The following is a 15,610-nucleotide window of genomic DNA, read 5'->3' on the forward strand; positions in this document are numbered from 1 at the left end:
TATGCCATAAAAATGTCCAAACAATACTAGCACCATTCTTTCTTTTCAAAGAACTAAGAGAAACTAGCTGTATAAGTAATCTTAACTGTCTCATTTTATATATATATGTATTAACATACATATGATATATATATATATATATCATGTATATACATGTATATATAATATTTCCCTTTTCCATCAGTTTTTCTTTTGAACAGTTTCTTCCCAGTTCATAGTATCTACTGTACATTTTGGATCTAACTCATTCATTCAGCACTGGAACTTTTCAAACAAAGTCTTGCAGTCCTTTCATTATTCCCCAAATTAAAATGAAGTTCTAACATTTTACTTCTTTATATTTATGCACAAAGATACATGATGCAACCAATAAGGGAAGCATAGTCTTAAAATCTGTTTAAAAGCAGACTTTTTTAATTTATAGTACCAAAGTAACAGAATTTCATTGAGGCTAGAAATTGGCGGTTTGGTTTTCCTTAAAGAAAGACAAAGTAAAAGATTACTTCTTACTAAGATTTAATTATCTGAGTATGTCTCTCATCTCTCTTGAGACATTACGTATTTTTCCCTACAATGCTCTCTAATAGAACATTCACAAATCTCTTTAATAACCTCATATTAAATCGCAAGCTTGTTGATTTTCATCTATTGATTTTTTTGAAAATTTCTGTTTCGAACACTTCAATATTTTTCTTTTGAAATATTTTCATGAAACATGTAGGAAAAAGAATCATATGAAAATATTAATTTTATCTTTTACTGGATTAAAGTCCTTGGCAGTAATTCAAAGTATGTACTCATATTCAACTAAGAAATTATTCATTTTTATTTTGGTACCATTCACAAGCTCAAGTTAATTTCTAGAATCCTTGAAAAATTATATAAGGAAACAATTCTTTCATACCTTGAGTGGTGACTCTGCAGTGTCACCGCTGCATAATATTGTACTAATAAGGGACGATGTAAAGCTGCTCAGAACCATGAACGTAAACATTTGGTTAATACCCTATTAATATGAGGAAGTGAAAGCAAACTCTCCAACCTTTATTAACCAAGAATAGAACAGAAAAATGCCGCACCCACCCACTATAATGCTGCTTAAAAATAGGCCTCTGACTTGATCTGTTCAGTGTTCTGTGAAAACTCTGGCATGCTTATTCAATTTTTAAAACAACACAGATGTTTCACAAGGAGAAATAAGCAGGTGACCCCTTGAGGGGCATGAGTAATGGGCTATTATGACAGCAATTATGGAGTAACCACTTGCAGCCTGTAACAACTGACACTGCTCCCATGAATTGCTCAGGTTTTTTGTTAATTACATAAAAATTAAGTTTCTGATGAATTTCAATTAAACCAAAGTAGGGCATCAGATGGAAGGAAATATTGGTGAAGAATGACTTGATAAAAATGCACACTGGCTGAACACATTATATTTTATGGTCAAGGTTTAATATTTCCTATTGGATTGTGACTGATTTATCACAGTTCCTTGGCAGACACACAGCCTTTGAAATCACTTTTATATCAGCATGCCCATCGAAAGTAGCGGAAAGTAACAAAAAAGTATGTAATTAAATTGGAAAGTATTAAAAAAACTGTGTAGCATCCATAATTAAATTTAAAGGACAACAGGATACTAATTTTAAGAAATTATATACTCTTCCTTTATACAACTTCTTGAAAGTAGGGGCTGAATCTGAGTATTCTTCACTCATTTTTACTACAGAACACGGCCCCCGCAGTCACTTAAATGACGGATCCTAAGTAAGTGAATAAATGAATGGACCTTGGATCTTGGGAAATGATGATTGAAATAATGCAGGTTTTCATATCAAATCATATAAGGTAAGCAAAACAACAAATTATCCTTCTGTCCAATTTAGCTTGAAAACTTAACTTTTTCTTTGATAAAAAGAACAATCATCAATTTGAAAGACTCTGGCTTAAAAGTCAGAAAACATGGACTTTACCAACATACCATTTTGTACTAAGAGAAAAATCTGAAAAAGACAAAACATATTACTGTATTTCACACTACATTTAAAAATTTAGATAGAAAGTTTAGAAATGAACTGTAGAACTAAGAAATTTTTTCTTTTCATTCATAAATTCACCATTAATTGGATTAAATCCAGTGTACCCCAATTTGGGGCCACGGATACAAGATTTTTAGAAACTCTAACATTTTTCAGCTGTGCTCTACCTTTACAGACTTCTATTTTTATTATATAACATGTCATTTTACAATAACATGTTTAAATCGTCATAGAACACTGTTGTACACAAAATGACAAAAGTTGCCAGAACAGATCCACTGGTTAGCAGAAAATACCAGTATGTCAAATCTGTGTATAAATGTACAAGTACAGAGTTGTCCAAAGTACAGTACAAATGTTCAAAAGCTGGACCAGTAAAACCCCACTGTGATGCAACATCTCCTGAATATTCCTTTAGAATTTTCAAACAGTGCCTTAAGAACCCATTTATTTAAGCAGAAAGCAAACCTAATTCAGGGATCATGGTGAATGATTGTTGGTGTAAAAAAAAAAAAAAACATTAAATAGAAACTCAGTCTTGCTGCTTCTGAGTGCCAACAGTACTGTAAGAAACAAAAATAAATCACATGGTTCAAACACAAACAGAAAAATCAAAATGTTAGAAGTTGAAAGAAATCACACAACATCTACTACATGGAACAAAATGGATTCCATGCTAGGAAGTTTTAAGACTTATTTTCATATTCAAGACATGATAAATAGTCTCTGAAAGATCACTGCTACTTCTCAAAAGAGAATTGGGCAGAACACAGACATGGTAAGGCTTTTCACAACGGGTTGGCAACACTGTCTTTTTGCTTAACACTGTACAACATTAGATCTCTGTTCTCTCTTTTACATTGCAGGCATATAATCTATATGTAATTATGAAGAAATGCAAATGTATAGATATAATAAGGTAAGAATTCTAAAGCAGGTAAATTAATCCACATTCCAGAAGAGATATACATATGTATGTAAATATCTGCAAGATAATAACAGCTTACAGATACAAAATGCATAATAAAACCATTAGCAGAACACTGTTTTGTGTAGGAAGAATACAAGATTAACACTGAATTAAAGGACTTGCATATATTTCAATAACATATGCAAAATCCAAAGATCAGATTAGTAATATAACATTACTAATGCAAGTGGTGTTTAATATTATTATTTAAAACTTCTGAATATTTCTGAATTTGTCACTTTTATGAGATTGGTTAATATTTACTTTTATTACTCTCAGATAGTTTCTGAGAATATTTTAACTTAACATCGTTTTCAATGTTTAACCAGTTATGTACTTCCTCAATTTCTAAAAAGGAGAAGTACTTCAACAAGAGAAACAGCAAATGTTAACGATTTATGAATATTGTTGTACATAACATCATGTAAGGTCACTAAATCACCATGAAAATCACAAAATAAATCGGTATCCATGGATAAGTATGAGAATCATGTTTCTTGCCCTTAGGTAGCTTATGTTCATGTGCAGCTTTTGCCAAAACCCTTCCTATGGTATACTTTCTCATTCTACAGAGTTTGCCCTGAGGGCACATCAGGGGGCAGAACAGGCACCTAGCAGATGAGGAATGTGACAGGAGGTGCATGTTTTAAATATGCTGGTCTTCTTCATTGAGGAAGGGACACTGGAGACCGCAAGCACCTGAAGGGGAAATGTTAGGTAAAAGAATCAACATACACAAAGGCTGCGGAGATTGCCTGGCTTGTGTTCAGGCCAGTGACAGAGAAGCCAGTGTAGCCAGAGAAGGGGAGAAAGTGGATGTGTGCTAAGGCTGGGGGAGAAAGTCACCTGGGATCAAACTGTGCTGTGTTAAGGCCAGTTGGAGTTGTTGGAGGTGACTTTAAAAAGACTCTGACTCTTATTTAAACTTTGAAAGTTTTAACAATAAGCAAGATTAATTATACTATTTGGAGAATATAAAAATATAGTATGTAGAAAAGTTATGGTGATTTGAAGGGCAAAGCATTAATAATATAGCAACAGTAACAATTCAATGTCTTTACTACATAACGGATCTTTCGCAAATTGTTGGCAAACATGATAAATAAAATACACAGTACTGGCCCTGAAATTAAAAAGCAAAAAACAAAAAATCAACCCCCCAAACCCAGTAACTTTCTATCAAAAATGTATGATTAAAAACATCAACTTTCTTCAGTTTCACAGTTAACCTTACTTTTGATGAAAACACCACCATGTGAAATCTGGAATATGAACTAAACAGATATTTTATATAATGCTTTAAGTAACAAATTTTATTAAGTTGTCTGCCAAACTAGTAAGACCTTCAGATTCTTAAACCCACTTACCCTTAACTAGTAAGCATAGTATGAAGTTAATATATGAATTCTTGCAACATGTCTGCATGTGTGTGCTCCAAGCCTGGAGCCTTAAGAAAAGCACAGAAACACAAATTGCCTGCATGGAGACGGAGGAGAGCAGTCTGTGATACCCTAGAACTCTGCTTTTCATTAGACAGAAATGCAAACTTCCTGTTTCGGTGTACCTATGAGAATCATAATACCACAGTAAAGGGCTGAGTCAAGTCAAAGGGATGGTAAATGAAATTAGGCCCTTTTGTTGCATTAAGACTTATCCTGAAATACCGAAGGGGTATCAAGTCACTCCAAGCAGTTTCTTAACAGTCAGAAGGGGACTGATGCAGCATCTCTGAAATGACTTCTACCCATATATTTGAAACACACTTGTAAATAGGCAATTCTGTCTTCCACCAACACATCTAAATTTATCAAGTCATTTCTTAAAAGCCATTGCTGAGTTTGCGGAACTATCACTGTTAACATAAACAGGAACTAAGTGTCTGAATGAACTATTTCAATTGATGCCATACTGAGTCTCCTTGAAAGATCACTGCTTACTACACAAAACCTAGCAACACAGTGAAGAGATAACAGAAAAGAAGGGTAAGAATATGAAGAAAAATCTAAGGTAAAAATATAAAACAAGAGGAGGAGAGAAGAGAGGGGTGTTAAACAATATTCCTACAGTAGCACAGATGTGTGTAAGTTCAGACAGGTCTCTGAAAAGGTAATCCATTTCCCGTATCAGTTTTAAAAGAACTCTGTCCTAAAAAACACATCCTTTTTAAAGACCACAGAAATGTGAAAATCATTATATTTTATTTTAAGCATCCAGCTCAACAATCTGTCTGTCTGAAGCTGCCCCACCCTCAGGAGTAAGCCCATCTTTCCCATGTAACACAGAGGAATGATCAGGGTCTTGCAGTGCCTGGAACAGGGTAGGAAAATTGAGTACATTCTTAAATACAAATTTTTGCAAAGGCTTAAAAATTATTTGCTTTCTAAAGTCTATAAATACATTGCTAGCTTCAGCATGACTATGTTAATATACAGTGATGACATAGTGCGAGCCTTCCAAACAATGCAAACTGGAATTCAGATCCATGTGACATTCTCCAACTTGTATTTCTGAAAAGGGAATACAAATCAGTCTTTGGGCACATTGGTTATTCTCTAGGCTTTGTTACAAAACATCAAATCAATTTATGTTTATTGAAAGCTTTCCTACAGACAGGAAGGGAGTTTTTTAGATTCACTTCTGTAATTTGGGAATTTGAACTCCTCTTTTGGCAGGAACTGTGTCAAGGAGACATTTTTCTCTGGTTTTCCTATTCTACCTCAGAAAACTACCACAGACATGTGTGAAAAAGAAACTGCAGGGCTGGGGATTTAGTTCAGCGGCATAAGCGCCTGCCTTATAAGCAGGCAGTCGTGAGTTCGATACCCGGTACCGATAAAAAAAAGAAAAAGATAAAAAAATAAAATAAAAAAATGAAACTACATCTCAGAAGAAAAAGGATTTGGTTGAAAACATCAACATACAAGTTATTTACTATAGTCTGCTTAAGATTCAGAGACTGATTATAAGCAGAATTTGACTTACAGTAAACTATATAAATATGATTAGTTTGTAATAGCTGTGTCATACTGAAATTAATGGCATTAGAGAAAAGGACTGCTTAGGTAAAATTAAGTAACACATAACAAAGGACAAAATATAAAGCAACAAAAACAAAACTGCACACAAATTCAAACATGGAACCTTTTAAAACACCTTTTAGTATCACTTACTGAAACATTAAGGTGAAGAAAATTAGAAGAAAGAAATATTAGAAGGGAAAATAAACAAGGCAAATATTTTGCGACTTAAATCTTGGGTATACCTGCCATGCAGTGAGACAAGAGGTGCACATCAGATGCCCACAGGGCTCAATCTTGACATCTTTATCGTTTTCTGCACAAATTTTACAGAGCTGAAAAGTGGAGCCCATTTCGCAATATAATTCATATTGTTCCTAGAATATGGGGAGGAAAAAAAATGCAAAGTTAATGTATTTCTTTAATATTCAATTTTCTCCAACAGAGTACTTACAGTAAATATTTTATATGTGATCCTGTCAGAATTATGTTACCATCTCAGATACGTTTTAGATAATCACAGTTTGGTCTATAAAATCAATTTTCAAAATGCTTGAGCTTTTAGCAGCAAATTTATGAGCTTTTTACCACTTTGGGTTACTTAATGTTTTATACTATTTCCTGAAGATGGGACTTGCTTCAACAATCACAGAAATTCAGAACACAAACTCATTTTAAAATGGTAATATAAGTGAATTTATATTCTTTGTAATGCCACGTGCTCATCTAATTCCATTATGAAATAAAAGGAAAACATGCTAGATGAACATTAAATTTTATTTCTTAGGTATCTTTGGAAATCCCCAAATGGGAGATAAGAGCAACATTTGGCCTTCCTGCATGCCATGCACGGCAGCCACATTTATTATTTATCTTCTCTAAAGCATAAAATATATTGGATTTTAAAAAAATTACCTAAATGTAAGTTTTCATTATTTGCTTCAAATTCTAAGTCTCAGAGCCTAAAGTTCATGCACTGCTCCTATCTGACACTGTTAAGAAAACTAATCAATTCAGTAACCAAAAAGTGATTTATCATTTCTGTTCCTTTGATTTACTACTATTTTCAAGCTTGACAGTTTGGTACAGTAAAATTCTCAGTGAGAAAACTGGAAATATCTATGTCACAAAGAGTATATACATTTTTAAACATAAAGAAAATATTTTACAAGATAAAGCTCATGAGAAATACAAAGTAAAGGAATCATGAAATCACAATTTATTTATAAAGCCACAGTTTAGCCCAGTCAGTACTGACCTTGAGTAGAAAGAGTAAGTGACAGAATTTATTCCATTATCCAGCAGAAGATATACAATAATACAATCCTGGAGCAAAGGATATACACACATAGCACACACACACACATAGAAACACACACACAGAAACACACGCACATACAAATTTTATGTACTGTGATATATATGACTATATACAAAATTTTTAGGAAACTAAGTAAATGGATCAAGATAAAGAACTAAAATTTAACTCAAAATAAGCAATGAAATGTTGAATTTCCTGAAATAATTATTTATAGTGGTTAGGACTATACAAACAAGTTGCAATTATAAAAAAATTCTAATACAGTAAAATCACAGATGTGGACCTTAATGGAACCTAAGGGATAAGAATATTAGTATTTTAAGACAACAATGTTACTCTCGAAGATTTATTTTTAAACAACAGCTTTATAAAGAGGAACTGTTTCTCACCAGTGACCTTTTCACGTATTACAAAATCACTATACAAATTTTAAAATAACCATTACGACATTTTAAAAGTCATCTACAAACAATATAAATGTCAACAAATATATTTCACTTAATACAATCAAGACAGGGACTGAAGCTGGGAAAATTTCAAAATAAATTATCTTTTCTGAAACAAAAATTCTTTTTGGTTGTTTTCCTTATAATTCTTATTACTTTTATGGAAGGTATGGCCACATTTAAAGTATATTGTAAAAGTATACTGCCCGAAAAACATGAATTACTCAATTTCCTTTCATCCTCCTTTGCTTGGCCAATCATTTTAACTTTCCCAGTAAAATACTGTTACCAGTTTGTTATTTTTGAAATGTGTATGTTCAAATATGGTGTCTTATATGTTTATTTATAAGTACTGGACTCATTTACAAAACAATATGTTAAATAATCATAGCTTGATTATTTAATTTAAAAAAACAAAACGAGATGCAGAAGTTCCCATGTGAATATATAGAGACCCCTTCCTCTGGCTGATGACTTCATATAACTGCTGTGGGAGACTATGGTTAGTTAATGTCTTAGTGAACATTTTGGCATTTTATAACTTTTCACTGCTATCAGAGAACTACAGTGAACACCCCAGTGGAGAGATTTTGCATGCCTAACTGAGTGACACAAATAATACGGAATTTAGATTCAAAAGATGTCATCATTGCCTGGGTGGGGTGGTATACACTTGAAACAGCACTCAAGAGGCTGAGGCAGGAGGATCGCTGAGAGTCTGAGGCCAGCCTGGGCTACAAAATGCGGTCAAGGCCAACCTGAACTGCATAGTGAACTCCTGTCTTGAAAAGGCAAAAAAAAAAAAAAAAAAAAAAAGAAAAACCAAAAAAGAGATGCTTTAAGTTAAGTTGTTTATATTTATTAAATATTAATCTACAAATGGCCTTGCCAAGTTATATTCTCACCAAAATCAAATTTAGAAAAACACACATACTACCTTCAATCATATACTACCTTTAATTACCCATTTGAGTCTGAAAGCTATGGCAAAAGTTCTTCTAATCATTCTTGTAGTTTTTTAACCTAAGGCTTTCCCTTCACATCCGTACATCTACTTGATAGATTCACCAATTTCTATACAAACGCCCATATTATACGGTAAGCAAGAACATTAAGACCAGATTTTCTATTTAAAATATGATTTCATCTTAGAATTCCTGAAGTTATCTTTTGTATGAAATACTTCTGCATGATTTACCAATAAAATATGTAGATATGATTTCAATAATTATACATAACTATATTTTCCAGAAATTCTCCTTACCTGTGTAACTTTTATGTGATCATGGGGTGTAGGTTCACATAATCCAGTTAAATCAGGATTATAACTCCTCCCATCAGGATAAAGATAACTAGATTTAAAAAGAAACTTTATTACCTTCAAAATACAAGTGTTAATTCCACTTCAGGTCATCTACTGAGTCATGTACTTAAACACATACTTTTATGTTTCTAGTTTTTAAAAGAGGTAAATCACATTCTTTCATTATTTTGAGACCATTATAGTTGTGGCATATATAAAATACAGAAATAATTTCCATACAACAAATGTGGATTCAGCCACTAAGTATTCATTTTCAATTAAATGTCTTTAGTATATGATCATCATAAAGATTAAAAATAGTTTTTCTGACTATAATAGTTACGTTGTATCCTAAAACAATTTGAATATACTTCTAACTTCCAATTAGGGCATTTTTCAATTTTATATCATGTTGATTATCACATGCAAAGTAAACATGAAAGCCACAACTTTCCCAGTAGTTAAACACTTCTTTCTTTTGTTTCTTTTTCTACAGCTTTCCAATCTTTCTTCTTTCTACTTATCTCATATATATATGCACCAACACACATGCACATACATATACATATTTTTAAAAATCAGAAAATGCTACACATCCATGTTTCACTAAGTTTAATAGAACACATAATGGTCTTATCAAAGCAGTGTTCATTTAGAAGGGACATCTGAACTAAAGCTTATAATACTGATACCATCTTGCTGTTAAATCATAATTTGTACTCACTGTTCAACAAACTCACCAAAAATATCAAGATTATTTTATCAGTTAATAATTGTTTTTATCAATTAATTACTGCTCAATATTAATTAAATTATGGTTAATTCTGTTTAATATCTTTCTATAGTAGAGAACTTTATAAAAGAACATGACTATCAGAATTTATGCAAGAAACTCAGAAAAATGAATTTAAAAGACAGGTCATTCTTTACAGAGACAGAAAAATCATTAAAATGATTTCTCATGTTAACTTAGGAAAAGGAGTTGACAATATAAGGGGACAAGTTCCAAATTCTATAGATATTAAAATAAGGAATAAGGAAAAGCTGCTAAGTATATGTCTTTATATCCTAAAATAAACATTAAAAATTATCATGCAACATTTGATCATACCTAAAAAATATATCACAATTCTAGACAAATGCAGAAATGAATCATAAAAAGAGAGAGAGAAAAAAAAAAAAAAGAATGTTAAACTGTGCATGGTGGTGAACATCCATAACCCCAGAACTCTGAGATACTGAGCAAGAGTATCAGAAATTCGACTGTAACCTGAGCAATCTGAGAGAGACTTAGTAACACTATGTCAAAATGAAAAACAAGAGATGGGGATATAGCTCAGTGCAAGGCCTGGAGTCCAATCCCCAGTTCTGAGACCAGGAGAAGAGAGGGGACTGGAGGAGAGGGGAAGGGAAGGCTGGGGGGAAGGGGAAAGAGAAAGGGAAGGGAAGAAAAAGACATTTAAAAAACAAAAATGAAAATGAAGATGTTAAGAAAAGGTTAACAATTTCTATGTACTTTATCAGGGGCCCAGTGATGACTGTTGTCCTGTTTACCTAGGATACTGCTGGTTGGCCACTGTCAAAGGCAGGTTAAGTTTTTCTATTTACCAAAATAATCATCTACATCATACAACACTGGATTAACTAGAAGGAAATATGGCTGAAATTGATAACAGTTGGACCAGAAGACCCTGTGATTTTACTGATCTGAAGAAACTACTAAATTTAACAAATATAGTCTATTTTATGCTTATCTGCTATGCAAATTCAGATTCAACTAGCCATTGTCTGAAGATGTTTCAGTCTGCACATGTGACTGTGTGAAAAGAACAGTTAGTTATACTGCCTAAGAGTACAGAAGTTTGTGTTACTTCCGAATACTGTAATACTGTAACAGTGTTTTTGACTGGCTTTTAAAAGTTGAGGGAAAGGTAGTAACAATACAAACAAGAATGTCAATATATTCCATTTATATGTTTATCTGCTCACACCTTTACAAAGTAAAACTTTAAAGTAACTTTTCTTTAAAAACTAAAGCCTATAATCATAGTAAGTCAAAAACTGCACATATAAATATTTAATATACCAAAATTAACATAAAACAAAAAAATCACAGCAAACTTATAAAAATTTAAAAAGAAATATGCCTCTGTTTCCAAAACTTGAGATACTTTCTATGTAACTTTTGGAAAAGTTGTAACTTTTAAAATATACACTGTTTCTTCACATAGATGCCACAATATTTCTTTTTTTTAACTTTCCTGTTTTCTTTTAAATATTTTGTCATTAAATGTTTGCAGTATATAATGATCACATTCATCCAGGCGAGCTGAAATTGGCACATACACATAACACAACTTAATTCTTTACACCAATTTTCCTTCATTCCTCTTTCCATGATTCTTTTGCTTCTCTTCCCTTTTGCAAAAGATCTATCTCCCTGTTTTCTATTTTATTTTCTCTCTAACTTGGGTTTCTCATATACGAAAAACCATATATTATATGCTTGTATGTCCAACTTATTTCAATTAACTTGTTTTAAGGTGTCCTTTTTATGGAACTCAGATTACTTGCTGGTCACTAACTCTGGTGAAGTATATCCTGCGAGGTTTCTGTCATAATCCATTCCTGCAAATTAGACTACACGTATCTTTAATTTACTCAAGAAGCAGAGAGGTAAAGAGACTTTATAAGGTTACTGCTGGCCCAGCTCTTTGGCACAGGCCTCTAATGCTAGATACTCCAGAGGCCAAGAAAAGAGGGCTACAAGTTGGAGCACACCCTGAGCAACTTTAGCAAGATCCTGTTTCAAAGCATAAACAAGGGCTTGGGATACAGCTCAGAGAAAGATGCTAGCACTGCCACAAAGAAGAAAAAAATTTAAAAAGGCAAAGAAAAAAATAATGGAGAGAAATGTGGAAAGGTTACTATTATGAGTAAGGGAAGATACACAAAGATGAAAGGAGAGAAACAGGGAGAGAAACAAAAAGAATAAGAAGGAAAACATAAAAATTTAGTATCATCAGTCAAAAAATATTATTTTAAAAAATTTCTGCACTCAATTTTTTCTGAGAAGTACAAATTGATAGGGCAATTTATTGTTGTAATGAATTTTGTGTAACATATAATTAGTTTTATAGAATCAGATCAACAATAAGAATTAAGCAATATACATTTCTGAGTCATAAGATAAAAACACTGTTAGCCTCGCTAGCTACTTTCTCCATCACGAAGCAGGCTCTATTTTTTAAGTTTGTGCATCGTAAGCATGCTCGACCCCATTTCTCATACTTACAATCCTTCCCTGCTGCCGTCAATTAGGGCTTGAAACAAAGGCTTGTTGTGAGGTATGGTCTGTAGGATGTTCCCATCCCCGGTCACATAGCCAATGGCCCACTGCCCCAGCCGAGTGCAGCTTAACCGGAAAATATAGCTGGAAAACACGAGAACACGTCGTTTCATCACATTCAAAGGGTATGCCAAACACCAAATAATAACGATAGGCTTTTCTTTAAAAAGCAAAACAAGAAACAGAATCAGAACTCCTGAAATAAGCTTTTAATCATGTTTTTAACACCATCATACTTGTCTGGTTATTCACATGTAAAATAAATATTGGTAACAGTTTTTTACCTTCTACTTATCTCTAGCGTTATATGAGGAAACACGTAAGTTGTAAACTATTAAATGATTTACTGCCATCACTATCAGGGAGGCTGTGTGTCAAAATGCTGCAAATATGAAACAGCTATGACATAAATCACTTTGTGGGGGGAAAAAAAGACTAAAAATTTAATTTTCCCATCTCAGAAACTGAACCAGTTTCTACAGTAGAATTAAATAAATTACTTCTAAATACTAAAATTACGCATATGAACTGTTAAATAACATTAAAAAATAACACATTTTCTTTCAAGAATTTCAGTTATTTCAAATAAATTTCAAAGAGCTGAAGTATAATAATGGGAATGCAAATTAGGTAAATTCATATTTGCCATTTAAACCTGCCAAAGTAAATACTGTATCTTTCACTATTAAGCCAAAATTGTTCCAAACATAAATGAAATGAAAGACAAACCCCATAAAATCAATCTCCAATGAAAGGAGACACTGACGTGGCTTTACATGCATCATCATTTATTTATTTATTTAGCTGTCTATTTCAGTTTAGCTCATTTCTCTTAAATAGTGTATCACACTCAGTCTTGCCATCATTGATATCCATGTCTGGACTTTAGAGTTCATTAAATAGATCAAAAGTAAGTTAACTGTCAGTCTGTGGGCTACAAAGGAGGTATCATATGAATGTAAAAAATAAGAGAAAAATAAGCGAAATGGTGTCTCTCATTTTATATTAGTGACTGACAAACCAAGCACTTTACGAAAAATTAGCAAAATGTAATTTAGTACGTATAATGGGTATACAGACACCAGATTTAATTAACTTTACTATTTAGTATTACAATGCAATTTCATCTATCAGAAAATCAGTTTTTGTAACAATGGAAAATTTGCAGTATTTTAATATTAAGATCTTCATACTGGTAATAGAATCATCTTAAAAGACCTATCAAAGAATTATCTATAAAGGTACTGCCCTAAAGAGCCTGAAAATAGAAATACTAGCTTGTCAATTAATTGCATCAGAGAAAATAATTCTACAATATCATAGAAAATAATTGTGCAGACTGAAGACTGTGATGTTATGAAAAGGGCTATACAAATAGAAAGTAAATTATAATTTGGAAGATCATTATTAACTTGTTACATTAAGAAATATATATATATATATATGACACAATTCTTTAAAATAAAAAAGTCAAATACAGAAATCTTAAAAATCTTTAGAACATGATATGAAAGTATAGATTACAAATCTACATAGTTACTATTTGATAAGTAATTCTGTATTTATTCATGTTTAAAGAGCCTAGCAAATACTGAAAAGCATTCTTACAAAACTGCTCAGTTTGGAATTCACATCCCATTGTTTTCTTTCTTTTCTTTTTTCTTTTTTAAATTTTTTTTTGGTATCAGGGGGTCAAACTCCTAACCTCGTGCTTGCCAAGCAGGTGCTTATGCCACTGAGCTAAAGCTCCGGCCCCCCAATTCTGCTTTCTTAAATACTGTTTTACATGATGTTTCTAAAACTGATTAACACAAAGGAAATCCAATTCATGTACATTAGCAATAATTGGATGAAAGTCAATAAAATGGTTTATTGGAACAACTTTTCCCTTGCATGAACATTTTTGTTATTCAATTTGATTTATACCATTTTCTATCATTTGGTGCTTACCCTTTTGTTGGTAGCTATTTCTGAGGTTCATGAAATCAATTCAATTTTTGCCTTATTTTTAGTACCTGATTATGCATAAATGCCATAATTAACACAGAAGAATATATTTCCTATTGAAATAGGAGTCACTTTTGGTTAAAACAATTCTTTAACTCATCCAAATGTGTGTGCTGATACATGTGTGTATGGAGTAACTGAGGATCAAATCCTACCCCAGCCCTCAAATATAATTTCATCACATTACTTGGAATAGCAGAATCTGTGGAACAGATTGAAGTATTTTCTTTATTCTGCAAAGCAAATATTTAACAAAATTATTTGATTTTTTTTCACAAAGTTTTCCTGAACACATTTTAAATTCTCACATCATGCTTTGCACATACAAGTTACAACTATCCATTTCTTCTTCAGCTAATCAAAAACCTAATCATAAAGAAATCCTGAACAAAAACAAAACGAACATCTCAGTCCCTGTCAACATACAAAACTCTGCTTAATGTAAACAGAAACTTCAATAGCAGCCTATTTCCTGGCCCTCCAGCTTCTCTTTAGATACTATATTAATTCTTCAAACAAAATTTTCACTGGACAGAAAACAATCAAACTACTGGTTTAAATCTTAGAAGAGTATGAAAGGATAAACACCAGCTCTACTACAAATCAAATAAAAATGATCCTAAAAGCAAAAGGTAGGCATGTACAACAAATTCAATCTTAAAAGGAAATCTCTGGATGAAAACCAGGGCACTAACTGACAGTGAAGTGATACTCTCCTACCAAAATGTGACAACTCTGACCACAGGTTTCTAAAATCTCTACTGCTACACTCTGAACACTGTTTATCATAACATAGATGCCACTAGTTAAATGGCTACTATTAGTATTTCTGGATGGGACATAGTAGAAAATGCTATGGGAAGGGGCAAGTTTTCTTACATTTGTCATTGTGATTTCTTGACCAGGGAAGGGACAGGTTTTTTGGTCTTACATTTGTGATTAATTAGTCCAATTCCAAAAGGCCGACTAAAAAACACTCAACTGCTACATCTCTCAATCTATTACATTATTTGCAAAATGAAACATTTTTTTGAAGCTCTAAGAAGATGAGGTGTTACAGGAGTTGTTTTCAAGGACATGAAGCTGAACTGGACGGTAACAATGGGCTTTTATTTATTTATGTGTTTATATGTATTTATCCTATACAAGTATGAATTT

At 32.5% G+C, this 15,610-nt stretch overlaps 1 protein-coding gene across 5 annotated transcripts in view; it reads right to left on the reverse strand.

The window, feature by feature from the left end:
- The window catches only part of Cblb (Cbl proto-oncogene B), a 217,242-nt gene that overhangs the window by 69,913 nt on the left and 131,719 nt on the right, over positions 1–15,610 (reverse strand). For all 5 annotated transcript variants that reach the window (XM_063224895.1, XM_003469289.5, XM_063224893.1 and 2 more), the window contains exons 7-9: positions 12,392–12,529; positions 9,058–9,145; positions 6,272–6,403 (exon numbers count right to left, since the gene is read on the reverse strand). In XM_063224895.1, coding sequence (XP_063080965.1) covers positions 6,272–6,403; positions 9,058–9,145; positions 12,392–12,529 — 358 coding nt within the window. The remainder of the gene's footprint in view (positions 1–6,271; positions 6,404–9,057; positions 9,146–12,391; positions 12,530–15,610) is intronic.

The sequence above is a fragment of the Cavia porcellus genome, unplaced genomic scaffold (assembly GCF_034190915.1).
Source record: "Cavia porcellus strain 051 isolate PalLab524CR breed Dunkin Hartley unplaced genomic scaffold, mCavPor4.1 scaffold_15, whole genome shotgun sequence".
Lineage (NCBI taxonomy): Eukaryota > Metazoa > Chordata > Mammalia > Rodentia > Caviidae > Cavia > Cavia porcellus.